Raw genomic sequence first — 20942 nt, 5'->3', positions numbered from 1 at the left:
GGCTGGCTATTTATATAGTTTGTTGTTGACCACGCTTCCGCAGTTCTTGGATTCTCTGGATGTGGTTAGAGTGGAACCAAGCTTGGATGGCCACCAGGCTGAAGACCATAGAGTTGAGTGCTTTCTGAAGCGAACTAACTCAGTCTTGTCAGATTTAAGGTTGAGTGTGTTTATTTCATCCAGAGGGCGACTTCTGACATGAACTAGGTGAATTTTTCTTGGGTGTTGGTGTCCTTGGGGATGGAGAGGATGAGTTGTCTACAAATGAGATGTTGAATCCAAAGGTTTGCACTCTGTTTGTTTTTGCAGCCATGTAAATATTGAAGACCGCTGGGGACTCTGCACATCAGCTTGTTTGGCTTGGAAGTATAGGGAGCTAGGCTGACATTCAGTATGCGTTCTGTGAGAAAGGATCTAATCTATTGAAGGGCTGTTCTATAAGTTTCTGACTGTGGAGGCGTTGGTTGAGGATCAGGTGGGAGACTATCGAAACTGCAGAGAGGTTGAGGATGTCCTTGTTCACTGTGCCACTGGATTCACGCTAGCCTGGCTGAGGCATGATACCTCAAAACGGGTCCCAGGAAGCTTGTTTCTGGTCCAAGGAGGACCTGGCTTGGCAGTTTGGGCTGGACTGCTCCCATGAGGAGCAGGGTCAAGACTGGTTTGCATATAGCTGGGTCCAAACTGGGGTGGGGTAGTGAGCAAAAGATAGATGGATTTAGCCCAGATCTCTCGACTGGGGGTGAATGTTATATTTATTTAGCATTCCGTCTATTTGTTGCTGCAGCACTGGATAGGTGTTAGGCTGCCCAATGGGCATCACTGCACACATTCACAAAGCGCTATTCTCCAGTATTGGGTTATCTCCCATAGATTTACATGCTTGAATCCTTCCCCGTTGTCTAAGTGGGAGTCCCACGGTACATAAAAAGCAGTATGCAATGACTTCAACATTAAAGTTAATAGAGAAAAATGTCACTTTAATATCTCATCCTAGTAATTAGGAGTGGGCCAAACTTCAGCCAATCAGGTGACTGCACCTTCTAGAACCCTCTCCACAGAGGCTCCAGGATCTCAGATTTTCGACCGCACGTTGTGTGAAGGGAGTCTCCCTGAGCTCTGCTCAGTACTTTCTCTTGGCCTTCTGAATTTCTTCAGATCTTCAGTTCAACATGTCTTCTGAAAGATCTCTATTCAGGCATTGTGATTCTTGTGGGAAACTAAGACTTCACTCAGATCCCCACAAGAAGTGTATTTACTGGCTTCACCCTGAACATCAGGTGAGAGACTGTAGAATTTGCAGGACTTTCTCTCAAAAGACCTTGAGGGATAGAAAAGGACGTCTTCTGTAGCTACAGAAGCTAAAAACTAAAGACAATCCTCTATCTGATGAGTGATTCCACACTTAAAACTACAGCATCTAAGAAAAGAGCTAGTGAGGTGGACCTGATATCTCCTAAGGCTGCTAAGGTGTTGAAAAACCATCAGTACACCTCAAAACATGAAGATCAGCCTTCATCTTCAAAAAGTCAGTCTGTGCCCTCTACGCCTTCAAAAACGACATTGAAAATGAATCAGGTGTCAAGGTCTCTTCCTTGGACAAATTTACCTCACAAAAAAGATGCTGCGTTGACTAGAACTTCTGTCGTTGCGTCTACTTTCTCTTCAGACCAAGATTATCATGTCGTCGGCATCAACTCTGTCGACATTAGTATCTGTGAGTATGAGACCGTCACTGATTACAACTTTGTCTTCCTCGTCGACGAAAAACAAAAGACTTGTTTCAGGACCTTGGTCGACGAAAATCTCGTCGCCATTGTGGCTTTCGGCGGCTCCCAAAGGCAAGTCTCTCTTGTTGACGGAACCAAAGTATTCAGTTTCAGATCCTCGCCAGTGAACCTAGTCGACATCAAGACCGTCGACGGAAGAACTGTCGACCAAAACTTCATCAACGACCTCGTCGGCAGTTTGTTTGACATCGTCTATTCTAGTTCCGTCAACTAATCTAGCCACTTCTAAGAATAGAAGACTCTCACGGGAGGTAATATTACCTTTCCTCACATCTCCAAGTAAGGTGTCTCCCTGTCTTCGAAAAATCTTAAGATACCAATACTGGAGAACCACAGATTACAGGCAAGTAACTTATTTTCTCGTCTTAGCAGTCAGGTCCATATGTATAGACATTTTACCTTATTATTCTTGCAGTGCATTTTTGTCTGGGGTTGTGAACTCACTATGCTGTAGGGTCAAGCTGTAACTTGAGAAGCATAGCAAGGCTCACACTGGTCTGTGGTTGCCTGTTCACTTTCAGAGGGGACCTGTCCATGCTTTTCAGACTTGATCATCTATTTTGGGAGGGGGCAAAGACCGCGTATGGTTGATCCCTGTCTGTAATGACACAAAGGAGCTAAATAATGATGGACTGGAATGCGGCCAGAGTGATTGCCAGTGTCTGAGATTAATTTAGTCATTCCATCGATCACTTTGTGTTATATGTATGCTCTAAATAAGGAACTGTAAGCCATGTCCACTTTTAATGTCTTTGAAATGTTTCCTAGCTTTTAGGGTTTTCTTTCATAATGTTTTCCATAGATGGTAAAGCAGTGCAGAACATACAATGATGCCAGTTATGTTTAATTCACTACCTTTTGTGTCAGTCAGAGCTTCCTCGTCATTCAGAAAAAGTGAAGCCAATGCAAATCATATTATGCTGCTTTTCCAGTCAGTTTCACCTGTGTCCTTTTAGGAATGTAATCTTTGTCATGAGTGTAGCATATCCTCTTTAGCTCCTTGTCTTGCCACCTTTCATGCCCCGTCTCCCCTTCTTGCAGTTGTTTGACTTGGTCTACAGAGAAGAGACGCTGCTGAACGTGATCAAGAGTGTCACCAGGAACGGTCGCTCCATCATCCTGACGGCGGTGCTTGCTCTCATTCTGGTCTACCTCTTCTCCATCGTGGGGTACCTCTTCTTCAAAGAAGATTTTATTTTAGAAGTCGACAAGATACCCGATGAAACTGTGCTACCAGGTAACCATGGATTTAGAAAGTTAATTCATGTATTTCTGGCACTAAGGAAAAGAAAAAAGGTGTCGTGGATCTTATATTAATTGTACAGCCATGCAGTACGTATGTTAAATATTCTATGTCGTAGTGAACCACGGGTCAATCAGCTAAAATCCTTTTTCAATCCATTGAAGTTTATCTTTCACGTTACACTCGCTACAAGTGAATTGTCTGGGCTGCAATAAACCACTTTGGAATGTTTGAGTTGTATGCGTCTGCCTCCCTTAAGGTTTGAAAGGTATGAAAATTTGAAGATCTTCTGAGCGTGAAATACACCACAGCATATAATTGGTCAATTGAAAAGATAGCAATTTTATTGCATAAAGCAAACGTTTTATGTTAGCTGCTTCAATGGGCTTTTTAGGGTAGGTGACAAAACAGCGGGTAACAGTGAGTGATGCCTCCAGTTCTGATATGAGTGGTCAACAAAGACTGGGAGAGAAGGCCCTTGCCTCAGTGACTTGAGAGGAAGGATGCACAATCCTTCCAATGGAATGAAGTACAGTTGTGCTGTGTAGGAAGGTGAATATTTGACTATGGTTACCCCCAACTTTTTGCCTAGTGTCTAGCTGGTTTTTCGACTTAGTTGGCCTGAGATCCTGCCATTCAGGGTCTCAGGCGGTTTCCTCTCTTTAAAATGGACTCCATGTACCCTAGGTACATACCCAATTGATAAGGATCACCTTATTAGACCCTGTACAGTGTACCCTAGGTACCCAGGGCATAGGTGTACCCTATGCCTCCCAGGGGCTGCAGCATGTATTATGCCACCCCTGGTCTGGTCTTACAATCAGACACAACTGGCTGATCACTCAGCTGGGGCAAGGTCGTTTAATCACCCCTTGCTTAGATATAGTATACCTATATCTACCCTTAAAATAGACACGTGTACCTGTGAGCCACTCCTATGGCAGGCCTTAACAATCCTGGAGGCAGAGTGCTTGGTAACATGTGAGATGGTGCTCTAGCATGAGCTGAGCCTGTCTGCAGCTTTCGGAACCATGTCCTTATAGCTGTTCTATGATATCGCCTACCATATACTCTTAAAGTGCCTTATAATCCTCATGGTTATGGTAACTATGGTTTGGCTTTATCAAAACATGTTGTGTAAGGTGTCTATCACTTTGGAATAATACCCCCATACCATTTCTGGTGATGAGGATATTATTCCTCCCTTCCAGAGGGAGAGACATGTTAAAATCCTACTTTGCTGTTTAACTCTGACCAAAGCCTCAGCATCACAAAATGGATGCTGCTGCCACAGACACAAGTCTGAGCTCCTGCTGCTGGGAGTCCTTCCAGCGAGGGAGGCTTGGACAATAGGTTTCCTGCCTTGGGAGGTGCGAGCACCACCCTAGACAGGATTTAGTGTATTGGGGCAGGGAGGGTTGAATGAAACGAGACACTGCCTGGGGCACACAAGGTGTCCCATGCATAGTCCAGTTCAAACCGGTGCTAGGGCACTCCAGCCCCAGCTCTGGCACGAAACTGGACAAAGGAAAGATGGTGTAGCCACTCCCCTTCCTGGTCCCACCCATAGGAGGGACCTTGCAGGTAGCCCAGCCCACTAGCCCAGTATATTAGTAGCTAGTTGGGCCCTGCTAAATTAGATTAACCTGAATCTGCAACTTGTACAGAAACTTTGGACCTTCGACATTCGACCTCAGGAAGAAGACTGAAGAAATCTCACTTGTGGCCAAGGAGTGACCACCCTGGGCAACCAGGCACCATCCAGCGACCGCTGCTTGCTTTGCGACTGAATCCTATGAGGGACGACCGCAGAGACTGACCAGCGCTGAGACTTCCAGACACCTCTAAACCAGATCCACATCTCCAGCGAAGCTGAGACCCGTGGAGGCGACGGGGGACGTGGGACCGGCGACTTGGCAAAAGTGGCTAGTAACTGACTAGCGTGACTTCCGAGGCTCCCTCGAGGCTGTGCTTGGGGAATTGAGAAGCCCCACTCCCGAGCACCATCTGCAAAGACCACCAGCTCCCCACACTTCACGTGTTCTGTGTGGGGCCCTTCTGCACCTGTGTTGCTCGATGTGTTGTCCGGTTGCCGGCCCGTTGGCTAGTAGCCTCTGCGACGACGAACCTTTTGTTTCATCTTAATGGTCCGGCTCCTCCAGACTGGCACCTGCTCCTCTGAGAAAGAGAAGCACCCCAGACCTTCCTGGTCTGCACCAGAAGCAAGTCCTCCATCCTGCGTGGGTTCCGCTTGCCAAGGCTTGTTGGGTCCTGACTCAACTTCGACGCCGCCGACAGCAAGAGCCTTCGTGGGACAGCTCACCTCCTGGTCCTGGTCGTCCTCGACGTCTCCTGGTACCCGTGGCTGCTGCGACAAGCTTCACCTCTTCACCTGCATCTTCACGACATCGCCTGGTTCCTTCCTGGTTCCTTCCCGGCTCCTGGCTGGTGACCTAGACTCTGTCCCTTCTGCTTGCAGGTTCCTTCCTTCTTGATCCCCCACCTTGGGATCCACGGGACACTCTTCACAGACTGCCTGTCAGAAACTTTCCTTCCGGCATCCATAGAAGTCCACGACGAAACCCGACGCAAGTTCACACCTATGCACCCGCAGCCCGTGGGCTAGGTAACTTGGGTACTTCGGTGCTCACAAGGGTATTGACTATCCTAGGGTCTAGTTTTCAAGTCTCGAATTCCTAGCTATTCCAGAAGTGTCCTAAAACTGCTTATTTCTAACTGCTAGTGATTCTATCGACTTTTACGCATTACGTGTGTGTTTCCACTCTGCCCCTGAATCCCGTGGGCCTCCCACTTCTTAACTGTTGGTAGTATAGTGTAGCCCCCGCGATTCCCTAGGCCTATCCTGTGTTCGTGACAGTGGTCCTCATACCACTTCTTTAGTATATGGTTTGCGTGGCCCCTAGGGCCCAACTGTATTACTTACCTGTGTGACTTAATGTATGCTTAAATAAGACTGTGTTGTACTTACCTCGAATCTCATAAAGAGTGCTGAGGGTTTGCCTAGAATAAATACATTCTATTTTTATATATATCTGTTGTGGTGTCCTTTCATTTGGTATTCAAGGGATTACATATGGTATAACAGCTGGCTTCACATGCCATTCAGAGTTTAGCCTAAGACTGCTCTTGTCCATGCTACCACTAGGATAGCTGGTCTATAAGGTTGACTTTACAACCAATCACCATAAGGGTTGTTTGGACTGATACAGGGTGTGCACTAGAATTAGTGACATCATATATCAGGCCAACTTCTCACATGCGGCTCCCTTCTAACCAACCAATGAAACTGAACTTTGCTGATAGCCTCCACTGAAGCCTCTCGCTAACCTCAAACTCCGCTTAAACGTGCATTTCTCAGCAGGGCTAGCTTAGAGCATCACATCAGAGTTGATGGTGCAAGAGCTGGTGGTTAGTGGAACATGGCTGTTGAGCACACCGCCACCTTTTTCCCCTACAATTTATATTTTTGGGGTTTGTTGTTGAAGTGTCTTTGGATGTCTTTTCACAGGCCTCTGAAGCCTGCTGGGTCTTTTGCCTCTGAGGTGTGCAGTCCTGTGATACCATATGAGTCTAGGTCTCACTAAGGCATTTGGAAGTATTAAGTAGAGTGTTTAAGACCTGGATTGGGATTCGTCCTGCCTATTGTCGAAGCCTCCAACATCAAGAGGGTGAGCATGAAATTACCCTTGCGTGTGGAGGGCAACATCTATTTCAGAGAGCGTGGACTGCTGCCTGACCACAAATCTCTTAACAGTGGGAGACCCGAGCTTTCACTAGAGTTTGGCTTGTACATTATTGATTTTTTTTATTTCCTGAGTTACGGAAAATAGTGTGTAGTTGGTGGAATTCTCACATATGTATAAAGCCCTTTCAGACCTTTACATCGGTGCTGAACTACAGACAAACACATGGTAGATTGATTTATTTAATAAATGTGGCGGTAGTTTTCCACTAAATTCTGTTGACTCCAGTTTTGCATATGGTGCTTGTTGGTTGAGGTGATTGTGGGAAGGCCCTCAACATATGTTATAGAAATTTGCATCATATGGTCCGTCTTTTTCTGAATCCAGCATGTTCATTGTCCCCCCCACCCCCTGTTTCTTTTTCAGAAGCTGGTTCAAGTCTAACAGAAGAATTTCTTTATTCTGAGACTTGTCGGCCAGGAGCTGGGGAAAATTGCACCTCCAGTGACCCGCCATATGGTGAGAACGTCTCGTGCAAGGGTGGATTTATTTGTTTTTTGTAACTGTTTGTGCTTCCCTGCTTGATTATTATTGATTTTCAATCAAGATTCAAGGCTTAAAGATCTGGCCCCTCACTTCCATCCTAATAACATAACGTATATTTGTAAAGTGCACGTTCATCCAAGAGTATCTTGGCGCTGAATAACAGATGTTTGTTACCCAATGGTATTGATTTTATCGGCCTGAGAATGTTGAAAGGTTGTGTGGGCCCGCTGGGATCTGAAACCGTGATCATTATGTCGAACACAGGCCCCTACAATGGATCCATTAGTCAACTAAGCCGCCAGATCCAGCTCAGGATGATGGCTGTCCACCCTCTACAGAGACAGCCTGTGGAATTAATTCAGTGGATATTTTTGTAAATTAAATACTAGTCTTTAAATGTAAAATGTCCCTCATAAAAATGGGTCAGCATCGCACTGTAAATATATTTCATTTAACTTTGAGGCTCACTGATGCCCAGTGAATGAATGGCTGGGAAGGCAAGTCATTAATGCAAAAGGCGTCTTAGTTAGGAAACTTTATACCTATTGATCCTTTCATGTATAATTTCCCCTTTACCCCGAGGGGGTCTTTGTGCGGGTTATCTAGTCTAGGGGGAGGGGGGGGGGGGAGGGGTGTGAGCTTCAGATTTTTCAACAATCTCCCTGGAATATAATGTTAAGATACATCACATGACTAGAAAGGCGCATGAGGGGGTCCTAAGGGACAGCGAAAAGGGAGTGGAATGTTGATTGGTAGAAATCTAAAATGAGAGAACACATTTTGTAAAATAACAATTTTTTAGGACTTTCAAAACAGTTTGGGTGCGTTTTTGTCTGTGTATGTAAACATTCCTGGTGAAATCAGACACCTCATCATGCCTAACTGAATGCACTTGTACCAAACTGTTTACCAGAAATTACATTTATTGGTGTAACACCCCAAACACCACTCTGAGCCTCAGAGGGTCAGAGTCCGGAGTGAAAGTAGCGAGAGCCCACCTATGACCAATTCGATATCTACTCATCTCCTCTGATATCACAGCAACAAATAACAAAATTCTTATTTACACTATATTTCAAAAGTCAACTGTATTAACTTGATTTTGCTTTGTACATACAGTACATTGTAAAGGAGAAGGCCTCGTGACTGGGCAGGAATTCACGACTAATTTGCCTCCTCATGCTTCCTGAACGCTCTCCAAATTAGACCCTCCTCTCTTGGAGGTTGACTTTGTTTTGCACCGTCCAGTGTATCGGTCATGTGACACCTTCAGCCAGTTTTGCCTTTTTCACTGTGGATACATCACTTTATAGGACTTGTAGTACTTTCTCTTTAACAATGTAAAGGATTGGGCCAGCATTCCCTGCATACAAAGTGCCATTAGATAAGATATCTCTAGTTGAAGATGTCAGACATGACATGGAGCCACTTGACAGCCATGCCTCAGCTCGGCTTACAAGGTATGTTGCGAATGATAGTGAGGCTGTAGAGCTCGTTGGTTGAGTAGGTGAGTGTGCCTTTTGGGATACATTGGACACAGCTTGACACGCCTGTCTTTTAGAACCCTAATTCTTATCCTTATCCACTGACACACCACTAAAAATAGTTCCATTCCATATATTGTAGTCCCAGAACATTGCAGTGAATAGTAATCATTTGATGAGCTGTAATCACCAAAAGCAGCATTGCTTTGCGTCTAGCTGGAATTCTTAGTAGTTCCTTGAATTTCTTGAATTTTCTTTTCCTCTTGAAACATTGTCCTATACTTGGCAGAACACTGTTCTCGTTAGCATTTGTCATTACACCTATTCATTAACTTAGTTGACATTTGCTATGATGCTCTCCAACATTTGTTACTGTGTAAACTTACTTAATGTTGATCTTCCTTGACTGTTAAGACCATGGCAAATACTTTTCTGACTACCAATGTCCGCGCCTGGATACCCTCCCCGGTGATTAGCCACGCTCTACAAATTAACATAACATACCAATGATGCACCAGCTCACAACATTTTATGTTCTGATCACTAATCGATTTGGCTTTCTTGACAGAGCTGTCCTTGAGTGGTGATGAGGAAGAGAATAAGGAGTACACGTGTGACACCCTGCTGATGTGTATTGTCACAGTGCTCAGTCATGGTTTGAGGAGTGGAGGAGGAGTTGGAGATGTGCTCAGAAAACCGTCCAAAGAGGTAAAGAAGTCTGGGAATGTTCCATATTCCTTGAAGGCAAACATTATTTAATGTGTCTCCAAGTATTGCAATGTGCTTTGACCTTTGTCCAGTTATTTATTACATCTCAACTCGAGATTTGCCCTTTTCGCTTACTACTAGCCTCTGAGGGTTGTTGAGAGATCAACATCTAAATGTTGTAGCTCAAGTATTTCTACTTTATTCTATACCTACTGTCATTCCTCATTCGGGCAGACTTTGGCCATAGCCTGTTCAGTCATGAAACCTAAGTGGACTTGCATCAAAAGAATGAACTTCTGGAATTGGGAAACGTGTATTAATGTTCATGCTTGGTCTCTAAGGATATCACAGTATTTGATGCACAAATATGTTTAACATCTGATCTCCCTGCCAGCTCTCAAGGCCTGTTTGAAGAATTGTTCCATTCCGACCACTATCCACTGTAGGGATGGTTTAGTACTACACTCATTAGTGCCTAATTGTTGCTTCTTAAAGGCAAAATTAAAGGAATCGGAGGACCAATCTCAACGGGAGCAGTACACAGACTACATTTTTTCCTGGTATTCCTGACAAATCTAGAAATCCCTCTGCTGGACTTATCCAGCTATCCCCAACATTGTGGAGGCATTAGCATGTTGCTTGTCCTGCAGACTTTTGGGTTCAGATCAGTTGGCTGTTTTTTAAGATTTAGTAACTTGCTTTTACTGTTAAGTGTTATTTACAAATGATTGTGGATTTGTGCTACAGGAACCCCTCTTTGCTGCTCGAGTCATCTACGATCTTCTGTTTTTCTTCATGGTCATCATTATCGTCCTCAATCTTATCTTTGGGGTCATCATTGACACTTTTGCTGATTTGAGGAGTGAGAAGCAGAAGAAGGAGGAAGTTCTGAAAACAACATGCTTTATCTGTGGTAAGTGGTATACATTCTCTTTAATGAAAATCAGTTTTGTGCACTTTTTTGCACAGTGGTGTAATAACGGAACCTGAACCTACAAAGGTCTAGTCTGCATCAGGGCAATTGTTTAAAAAAAGAAAAACTTGCTTACCTTTTTTGAGACAATCCAGAGGATTTAGTCTGATACCGTTGAAGCAGGAAAATTAGGCATTTGTCCAAGTTGAAGAGCAGCTGGACGATCCCAACGATCAGCCTTTCCGACCATGAACAAATATGCATGGAAGTGGGATAGTTAAACTTTTATTCTGCTAGTTGTCTTTTCCAGCATCAACAATTGAATACCACGTCTTCTCTACGACCAGCGGCCAAAAGAGTTATAAATATCTCCAAGACAGTGTTTCTAAAGCACTCCATCAAGCAGTTGCCACCTTCTTCTGAAGATCCCAACGGCTGATTTATTGAAATTGTTCATTTACAGACCTATCTCGTATATCCCCTTCTGAAGAAAAATGTTTGGCGAGTTTACACACCATCTAGAGAAATTGATTGAATCAAACTTATTGTATGATGGGCAATCTAGCTTCAGACCAGGAAGCAATACCGAAACAATTATCGACCTCAGAGAAGAGATGCTTCTCTTCCAAGGGATCCTCATCAATAGTCATAAGCACTGAATATTTTCGCCCATGTGCGGGGACCCCGGAAATAATAAAAAATTATATATGAAAAACATATATATACAGCTCTGTATATGTATAAACATATATCATTTTTTCCAAGCCAATGCAGCCCCCATAATAGGCTAGACAATGTAGATATAAATATCCAATAAAAACATATAGGTATAATAATACACCTAAATCTCTCTCTTTTTTTAATGAGGTAAACACTCATGAGAAGGAAAAGAAAAACACTGTGCAAACACAGATCCACAAAACATTGTTAGCCTGCAGGCTGCATTGCAATACAATACCATAGAGACTGAAAAGCCTTGTACAGGTAAAAACTGGCACCGTGCCTTTAAGGCAGCCCTGACCTCAATATCCCATCATGCCCCAGGGGTGACAGTTGGGTCAGTTGTTCTTTCCGGCTCCTTCTGTCAGGACCCTGGAATTCAGCTCTCTTCATTTTTGACTTTCTAGTCAAGAATTGCTAGTTTCCTAGTGAATCTTTTGCTTCATTTTAATTATCTCCTTTTGGTGAAGCATTTTTACTGATTTACTGACAGATTTAAAAAAAACAATTGTCAGAAAATGCCTTCCTTGTTCATGCCCTGTCCATCCTGTGGCAAAAAGAAGGCTTCTTCGGATACTCACGATGTGTGTATCATCTGTCTACCGGACACACACTCTCCTGCTTCCTGTCGTCATTGTAAGGTCCTTTCAAAGAGGACTTTGAAAGAAAGGGAGAGGATTAGGCTTTATGGCCTTTCTGAAATGCGGTCGACGTCGAAGCAGTTGATCCCTGTGTGTTCTCCATCGGCGTTGGGCTCGGCGTCGAAGACTACAGCGGCGGGGATCGTCGTTGAGAGGTGAGTAGGCCAGGGAGTCTCATGCTTCCAAGAGAAAATAAACGTCGATACAAGATCCGGCGGCAAAACGCATTCGTTCGTCATCGAAGAATTCGCCGTCGAGGAAACCTCGTTCGGCATCGAAGGAGAAACATCATCGTTGGACGCCGAAGTCAACATCTAGGCAAAAGTCGACGTCTAAGGAAAGGTCGACGTCAAAATCTACAACGACTTCGAGGCATAGATCGTCGTCAAAAGAACACAGGCCATCATCGACGTCGAGACTTGATTCGCCGTTGAGAGAAAGGCGATCGTCGTCGAAGACATTGCCGACGTCGAGACGAAGATCGTCGTCGGAGCATGATTCGACGTCGAGGCGGGCGCCTCCGTCTGGATCGACGTCGAGGCAGGCACCTCCGTCGTTAAAGATGTCCATAACGTCGGCGAAACAGACGTCGAGGTGAAGTTCCCCGTTGGGATATAGGCCTCCGTCCAGGATAAGCCCTCCGTCGACGACAAGGCTCTCGACGTCGAGGCATGACTCATCGCCGGTTATCCACTCGGCGTCGAAGTCCAGGTCTCCGGCGATAGGCCAATCACCGTCGAGACAACTCTCCGCTGTGGGCTATCTGGAAACGTCGAAGCTTCAATCGATGTCCAGGTCAGCGTCGAGACGCAAGTCTCCGCATAAAGTGAAATATACATCGGATGTGGCATCGGAGCATGATTCAGCCTCTGGCTCTCCACCTATTTCTATTTTGCCTTCATCCTCAGGATCAGGATCCCCTCCTTCAAGATCCAGATCACCAGAAGTGATAAGTTTATCTCCAGCTCCTATTTCACCAGTAGAGCATCCTGGGCCAACAAGTCCTCAATTTAGAGCGTCACCAACACCACTAAGGCAGGAAGAGGACCATCCTCCGGGACGGAGCCCCACCAGAGTGCTGCCTCAGTCCATACCACCACGTTATGCCTTCCATGGCGCATGCAGAAAGCATTTCCTTATCCAGATTGATGAATCTTACCCAGCCTAGGAGACCAGCAAGTTCCCTCTCTCGGGATAGAGAGTATGATCGGCGCTCACGTTCGCCCAGGAGAAGATCGAGGTCCACCTCTCGCAGAAGAGTCGGTGCGATCGGAGAGAAGACGGCGTAGGTCTCCTACCTCCTCTTCGTCAAGTCATTCTTGCAAGAGAGATTACTCCCCCACACTGTCAGATACGCCTCCATCTCGAGTTTCTCCAGTGGATGACATCAGCACTTTTCAAGATGTCTTGTGCAGAGGAGCGGCAAAGTTGAACATTCCAATGCCTGTCCAAGAGACAACTTTCTCAGTCATCTTTGAGACCCTTCACGAAAGAACGGCGTCTCGTCCACTGTTGCCTCTGGTCCCTGGGTTGCTTAAACCAGTGATGGACGTCTTCCTCACGCCGGCTACAATCAAGTCAGCTCCGGCGCGAATACTTAAGAAATATCGTCCTGCTCCGGAGGATCCTCGGTTTCTCAAGGCGGACCCTCCACCTGACTCTGTGATCACTGCGGCCGCCAGGAAAACCCACTCGGTGGCTTTGTCATCCACAGTGCCGCTGGACAAGGAAAGCAAGACGCAAGACTCTTGGGGAAGAAGAGTATGTGGATCGGCTGCCTGCAGTTTTAAAGTTGCCAGTGCCTCAGCGCTCTTGGGGCGCTACGACAGATCACTTTGGGATTCTCTTCAAAGATTCATAGAGAAACTTCCTCAGGTGGATAGAAAGGACTTTGAGGAGATCTTACAAGAGGGCAGTCTGGTCTCTAATCAAGTCATAAGTGCGGCAGCAGATGGGGCTACGCTGGCAGCTCACGCCTATGCCCATGGTATTTCAGCCAGAAGATCTTCTTGGCTAAGATTAACGGCTCTTAAGCCTGAGGCACAAGCCAGAATTCTCAATCTGCCTTTTTCTTGGAGTTCGATTTTTGATTCACATACCGATGACGAGATGGCTCGTATGAAGTCAGAACTCGAGACCATGAAAGCCGTGGGGCTAGAGAAAAGAAAGGAGTTCCGTCGTCGTAGGGGAACTGACAGGCGTACCTTCCAGCAGAGGGTTCAAACCCCTCACTGGCTGAAGAACCAAGACCAGCAAGGGCAGAAAAAACAACAATTCCAGTCCTGCAGATCAACTAGAGGACGAGGAAACAACCGCCAGTCCAACAGCGGAAACAAGGAGCAAGGCAAGCAATGAGCTATTGCTTCCTCTAATACCGTCCACCGCTCCGGTGGGAGGAAGTATTTCACGACATCTTCCAGAGTGGCGAAACATCACCAGAGACAAGTGGGTTCTAACTATACTGCAACATGGATACTCTCTTCGTTTCCGGAGACCTCCTCCATCTGTCCACCCCGTACATTCGTCTCACCAGCTCAAGATGCTAAGAGAAGAGGTGGCAACCCTCCTACTCAAATCGGCCATAGAAAGGGTTCAGAGAGCGCAGAGAGGGAAAGGAGTCTACTCCAGATATTTTCTAATTCAGAAGAGAAGTACAAAAACAGAGTTCAGACCCATCTTGGATTTACGAGCACTCAACAAACATATCAAGAGGGAGAAGTTTCGCATGCTTGCACTTCACCAAATATATCCACATCTCCGTCGAGGCGATTGGATGTGCTCGCTGGACCTGCAAGACGCGTATTTTCATATACCCATCTGTCAGCGTCATCGGAAATTCCTAAGATTTGTGGTAGGAACCTCCCACTACCAGTTAAAGGTTCTACCATTTGGCCTGAAATCGGCACCTCGAGTGTTCACAAAGTGCATGGCGGTGGTAGCTGCTGCCCTGAGGCGCGCAGGAGTCTTCGTCTATCCCTATCTAGACGACTGGTTACTAAAAGGTCCATCGCCTCAGACTGTAAGTTCACAGTTGATACGCTGCCTGAATCTGTGTCACCGGCTGGGGCTCCAGGTGAATCACAAGAAATCCACCTTCACTCCAACGCAAAGGATATACTACCTGGGAGCAATTGTAGATTCCGAACTAGGAAAAGTGTTTCCTTCGGAGGAGAGACAGTTATCCCTCGCTCAAAAAGGCAGGCATGTGATAACCAACAGGCTGTCTACAGCGCAACAAATATCATCCCTGCTTGGGGCCATGGCATCTTGCATATTCCTAGTGCCCAATGCCAGGTTGCGGATGCGTCCTCTTCAACAGGATCTAGAGGACAAATGGGTCCAAAAGACTTCTCTGTGGGAGAACAAAGTGTGCCTCTCGACAACGGCCAGACAGTCGATCAAGTGGTGGTTGAAGTCGAGCAATCTACAGGTGGGGATTCCTTTCCATCAGGAACCTCCATCGCAAACATTGATCACCGACGCATCGCTACAAGGTTGGGGTGCGCACCTGGGGTCTCTACAGACTCAGGGGGGGGGGGGCTTTGGTCCAGCAGCGAGCAGCTATATCACATCAACATGCTAGAGCTCAGGGCAGTACATCTCGCCCTCAAGGCGTTCCTGCCATCAATCAGGGCAAGTTCCATTTTAGTACAAACGGACAACACCACCACAATGTACTACCTGAACAAGCAGGGGGGTACTCGTTCCAGGACACACTCTCTGGAGGCTCAATCCCTGTGGCACTGGATCCTGGCAAGGAATATTTCGATAACGGCGAGCTAAACGTTCAAGCGGACTCACTCAGTCGGCACTTTCAAGACCCAGAGGACTGGGTCCTCAACGACTAGGTGCTAGAGGACATTTTCGAGGAGTGGGGCCGTCCGCATGTAGATCTCTTCGCGGACGAAAACAACACAAAATGCCGAGGCTTCGCCTCAAGGTACTATCGACCTGGGTCTCTGGGGAATGCCCTTTTAATTGACTGGTCAATGACATTTGTGTACACCTTTCCTCCTCTTCCGCTAATCCTGAAAGTGGTGACCAAGCTGCAACACTCGACCACCAAGATGATCCTAATAGCACCGGACTTGCCGAGGCAGTGGTGGTACCCAGATTTCCTTCACCTATCGATCCGCCCGCACAAGCGTCTGCCGTGCAGGCCGGACTTGCTAACCAAGATGCATGGGAGGATTTACCATCCAACCTTCCCTCACTGAGCTTAACAGCATGGCTCCTGAAGTCCTCCAGTATGGCCATTTAAACCTTCCCCAGGAATGTATGACCATATTGAAGGAAGCTAGGAGGCCTTCTACGAGACACTCCTATTTCTGTAAGTGGAAGAGATTTTATTTATGGTGTATTCAAAATCAATATAATTAGAGCTGCCAAGAGGAAGTGATATTACCTTATCTGCTTCACTTAGCCAGAGTGGGGTTGAAATTCTCCTCCATCAAAGTGCACCTGGCGGCCATTACGGCTTATAGGTGCTCTCCATCTCAGCAATCTTTCTTTAAGTTTCAAGTGGTAAAAGATTTTTTGCAGGGACTCTCAAAAAGGTTTACCCCCCAGTGAGGCCTCCCTCGCCTCCTTGGGAGCTGAACCTGGTTCTTTCAAAGCTGATGAGTCCACCTTTCGAACCCATACATAAGGCTACATTACAGCACCTTACGTGGATAGCAGCCTTCTTGGTAGCTATTACCTCAGCACGTAGGGTGAGTGAAATACAGGCCCTATGTTCAAAAGAACCCTACACGGTTTTTCACCTTAATAGGGTGGTGATGAGGACTCATCCTTCTTTTTTACCTAAGGTGGTGTCCGACTTTCATGTGAATCAGTCTATTTCACTACCAACTTTCTTTCCCAACCCTTCCTCGCCAGCTGAGAGGGCGTTGCACTCTTTGGATATTAAACGAGTTCTCAAATTTCACCTAGATAGAACTAAGACTGTCAAAGTCTGACCAATTGTTTGTAAATTATGGTGCTGTCCGTACAGGTTTTGCAGCATCTAAACTTTCTATTGCCAGATGGATTGTGTCGAGCATTAAATTAGCTTACCAATTAGCTCAAACCGTTGTGGCCTCTACCTAAGGCACATTCCACAAGAGGCAAAGCGGCTACTGCTGCGTTTCTCAATAATGTCCCACTCTCCGAGATCTGTAAAGCAGCTACTTGGAGATCTGTCCATACATTCACGAGACATTATTGTCTGGACTCGGACACCAGGGCAGACACTAAAGTAGGGCAAGCCTCCTTGAGGAATCTGTTCAACAACTGATTATTTCGGTTGTTATCTTCTATGTATAATGCAGTTCTCATTTGCCTGCGGTGGAAGGTGGGCTTGCTATTCTATTCAGTGCTTATGACTATTGATGAGGATCCCCTGGAAGAGAAGGATACGTTAATTACCTGTAATCCTAGTTCTCTTCCAGGGGTATCCTCATCAAAGTCATAAGCAACCCTCCCGCCTCCCCAGGCAAATGAGAAGAACTGTTTTATTATATATGGAAGAGGTATATCTTTGTGTTTCGGACTACGGGTCCCGCAAAGAACAACTGACCCAACTGTCACCCCTGAGGCATGATGGGATATTGAGGTCAGGGCTGCCTTAAAGGCACGGTGCCAGTTTTTACCTGTACAAGAAGGCTTTTCAGTTTCTATGGTATTGTATTGCAATGCAGCCTGCAGGCTAACAATGTTTTGTGGATCTGTGTTTGCACAGTGTTTTTCTTTTCCTTCTCATGAGTGCTTACCTCATTAAAAAAAAGAGAGATTTAGGTGTATTATTATACCTATATGTTTTTATTGGATATTTATATCTACATTGTCTAGCCTATTAGGGGGGCTGCATTGGCTTGGAAAAAATGATATATGTTTATACCTATACAGAGCTGTGTATATATATGTGTTTTTCATATATAATTATTTCCGGGGTCCCCGCACATGGGCGGGAATATTCAGTGCTTATGACTTTGATGAGGATACCTCTGGAAGAGAACTAGGATTACAGGTAAGTAACTTGTCCTTTTCTACCCACAACACTGGTCACTGTGCTGTACTTGCGGCTTACTACACAGTAAACTGTAAGATCTAGATGAATGCCTAGAAAAAAGGGCCCAGGTAAATGAGGCTGCTCTCCCGTGGTGTCATTTATTCCTCGCTGCAGCAGATAAATCAGAAAAGGGTAATCGTCCCATCCTTCAAATTTGCATGTGTAGTACCCAGTGTGATTACTTTTGTCTGCTGCTTTGAACATTTACAATTGATTAAATGTGCTGATCATCTCACAATATTGGCAGCTATTCCAAATGTTTTCCTGGCTCAGAGAAACTATTTTGAATAATATTTAAATGTCAGTGGTGGGGGACTAGTTGGGTATGGGAGTTTAGGTCCAGATTGCCTGCAAACGTTAACAACCCTCTACACAAACAGCTACAATTTGAGATCAGGCAGGGCAAATCTGATTTCACTTAAACAGACTCAGAAGATACAATGGACACTGATCATCTAGTTTCTCTTTGCACAACTGTTGAACTCATTATGCCTAGACTTGAGGAGTCAACATAATTGTAATCTCATCTGAGATGCTTTCACTCCCTTCCCCGAATCCCTGGGAACAACCCTTTCATCTGAAAGATGAGAGCACCTGTGGTAAGGACAGCGTACTCTACCCTCCAGCTGCCAGCAGTGAAGTTATACCTGTGATCGACCCTTGTTAACACAGAGGGAGAACACCTAAAAATGGAAATTAGGACTATGAAATGTCTAGCGAGAATACCTGGTTAAATTTCCAAGCCAATGCTTTGCAAATCTTAATAAACATTGTTATGTTTGCATTGGAGTTATTTCTTGGAGTTGAGAGTTAATGTAAAATTGTTAATGCGTGAATACAGTGTGATGTTTGACTAATGGTCTCGGGGCTGTTAGGCTTTTTAGTGGGAAAAAGGCAATATTGAAAGCAATGTTTGCCTTTTAGTCGTTTAAATGCATAGATTATCAAGCTGTAATTTAGTGGCCATAAAACATTGAATAAACAAGATGGTATGTTACTGTCTTTTCCCATCAGACTATGCAGGTGATGTGAAGCTTTGGTAACTTATTTTCTCCGCTCCGGCAGTGCCATGCCTCAGCCTAAGATTTAATACAGATGCTTGTGATAATGAAGTTAGGAAATGCAGTGAGGTACTATAAGTGGGGTGGTTGGGCCATGGACTTAATCCTCATGAATGCTGGGAGAGGTCTCAATTAGCAGAAGTGGGTTTTGAGGAAGCTCTAGGCAGACACAGTAGAAAAAGGTGATAAATCAAACCGTAAACCCGGGGAATGTGGTTACATGTGTCAAAAACATTGAGGTACTACAGATTTAAAGTAAGACTGACCCAATTGTAGACCGCCCCTGCTCTTAGGGTGATGTCACTAGTACACTGCACTCCTTCATTATTGGTATCTCTCTACACATTGACAACAATGTGGCCCTTTTTCGATAGTGCTGTATTGGGGTGAATGTTTGACATTTTTCAGCATTCTATCCTTCAATTGTTGTTTTTGCAGTTTAAACAAGTTGTCACCTGTTGACTGGAAACATGGTAAACCTTCTTTTAAACACTCCATAAAGAATGAAACCAGGTAGTGATAAATGTTGGATATCAAATGACTGTGAAAGACAATTCTGATCTAGACTTTTAATGGCAGATACCTCACCTTAGTATATTGCCCAAGTGTCAGACTGGATCTTGAAAATCTTTAAGCAGTAACGTGTCGGTAGGGGGTGTTGATCTGCTCCGGGTTGGGGACCAAGGTCCTAGATCTCCAGCTGCATGCTGTTGAAGTCCACTCCAGTGTCTTGACAGAGGTGCTTCAATCTGGGATGGGCTTGCCTTAGCCCCTGTTCCCCCTTTAATGAAGCCCTCACTTATTTGCTCCTGGGTGCCTGGGCAAAACCCTCCTCATGCAATCTTATGCATCAAATGATTGCTTGTTGGCATTGTCCTGCCCTGGGAGACCCAGCCTTCCTCCCCCAGCACCCCTTGCTTGAGAGTCTGGTTATGTAGGCCTCTCAAGGGAAGATCAGCCCAAACTTGTTCTCTACCAGACCACTAGGTAAGTAATCCAAGAGGTTGGATACCTTTGGGAAGCGCATAATCTGAAAGAGTTTTATTAATTCCTTGCCTTAGCATTATCCCCAAGCGTCAGACTGTATCCGGAGAACTTTTCTTCAGCATTACCCCTGCATGTCGGTAGGTGGCGTCGGTCGACTCAGCGTTCGTCGTTAACGTCGTGATCGCCAGAATGAATTTGCGGTATCTTAGACGCCGCCCCTGCGCGCTGACATCAGTTTGTTCTTTTTCCGCGCCAGCCAACACATATCCAGAGAGAGCGGTACCCTTAATCTTTTTTTACTAGAGTTTTTTCGAGTCGTTCGAATCCTCGTGCAAGGGATGTCACTTAGACAGAGTGGCTTCAAACCATGTGACTCCTGTCAGTCACGGGCTCACATCTAGTGTGCCTCTGGTGTTTGGAGCGCGACCACAAGTCAAAGGCGTGCTCTGACTGCTGGGCCATGGTCCCGAAGTCTTTGCGGGAGCGGTCCCAAAAGCTTCTAGAGGCCCGGCAATCAGCTCCGTGCCGCTAGAGGTCCTGGTTGAGAGGGAGGTCGCGAGACCGGTCGTGGAGTCACCACCATCACGCCTCTTTGAAGTCTTAGGGTAAATCGAAGCACAAGAAGGCGAAGAAACACTGGCGCTCTAAGCCTTCTCCACATCTGTCTGCCGACGCGACGCAGGTTGTGTAAGATAGTCATTCGGCTCCGCCCGCAGAGCCTGTTGGGTCGGATCCGAGCCCCCCTTCTTTCCCGGAGCCAGGGCAACCACTGCCCAACTTCATAGCTTTTACGAAGCCCTCCACTCTTTTTGAGCAGCCCGACTCGACCGGTTCACCTTCGGGCCCCACAGACTTAGCTAGGGGTTCCTAGATGTCGGCAGCTTCAGCGCTGCAGGGCCCCCAGGGATATAGGCCTGGATCCAGATGGGCGCCTGTCGACCTTACAACACCTCTGGCGCTGAAACCATTGGCGACACTGATGCTCCTTCTGACACCGGTTGTGTCCCCAGCTGGGCCGCCCGACTCCACCGGTTCACCTTCGGGCCCCACGGACTTAGCTAGGGGTTCCTAGATGTCGGCAGCTTCAGCGCTGCAG

General features: G+C 46.0%; 1 protein-coding gene across 5 annotated transcripts in view; it reads left to right on the top strand.

Annotated features, from left to right (window-relative positions):
• ITPR1 (inositol 1,4,5-trisphosphate receptor type 1) overlaps positions 1-20942 on the top strand; it is a 1957366-nt gene that overhangs the window by 1717002 nt on the left and 219422 nt on the right. For all 5 annotated transcript variants that reach the window (XM_085624511.1, XM_085624509.1, XM_085624508.1 and 2 more), the window contains 4 exons: positions 2832-3027; positions 7164-7256; positions 9336-9475; positions 10223-10388. In XM_085624511.1, coding sequence (XP_085480637.1) covers positions 2832-3027; positions 7164-7256; positions 9336-9475; positions 10223-10388 — 595 coding nt within the window. The remainder of the gene's footprint in view (positions 1-2831; positions 3028-7163; positions 7257-9335; positions 9476-10222; positions 10389-20942) is intronic.

This window comes from Triturus cristatus, chromosome 9, assembly GCF_964204655.1.
Source record: "Triturus cristatus chromosome 9, aTriCri1.1, whole genome shotgun sequence".
Lineage (NCBI taxonomy): Eukaryota > Metazoa > Chordata > Amphibia > Caudata > Salamandridae > Triturus > Triturus cristatus.
The sequence above is the reverse complement of the archived record's forward strand: the minus strand, read 5'-3'. Positions and strand labels throughout refer to the sequence as shown.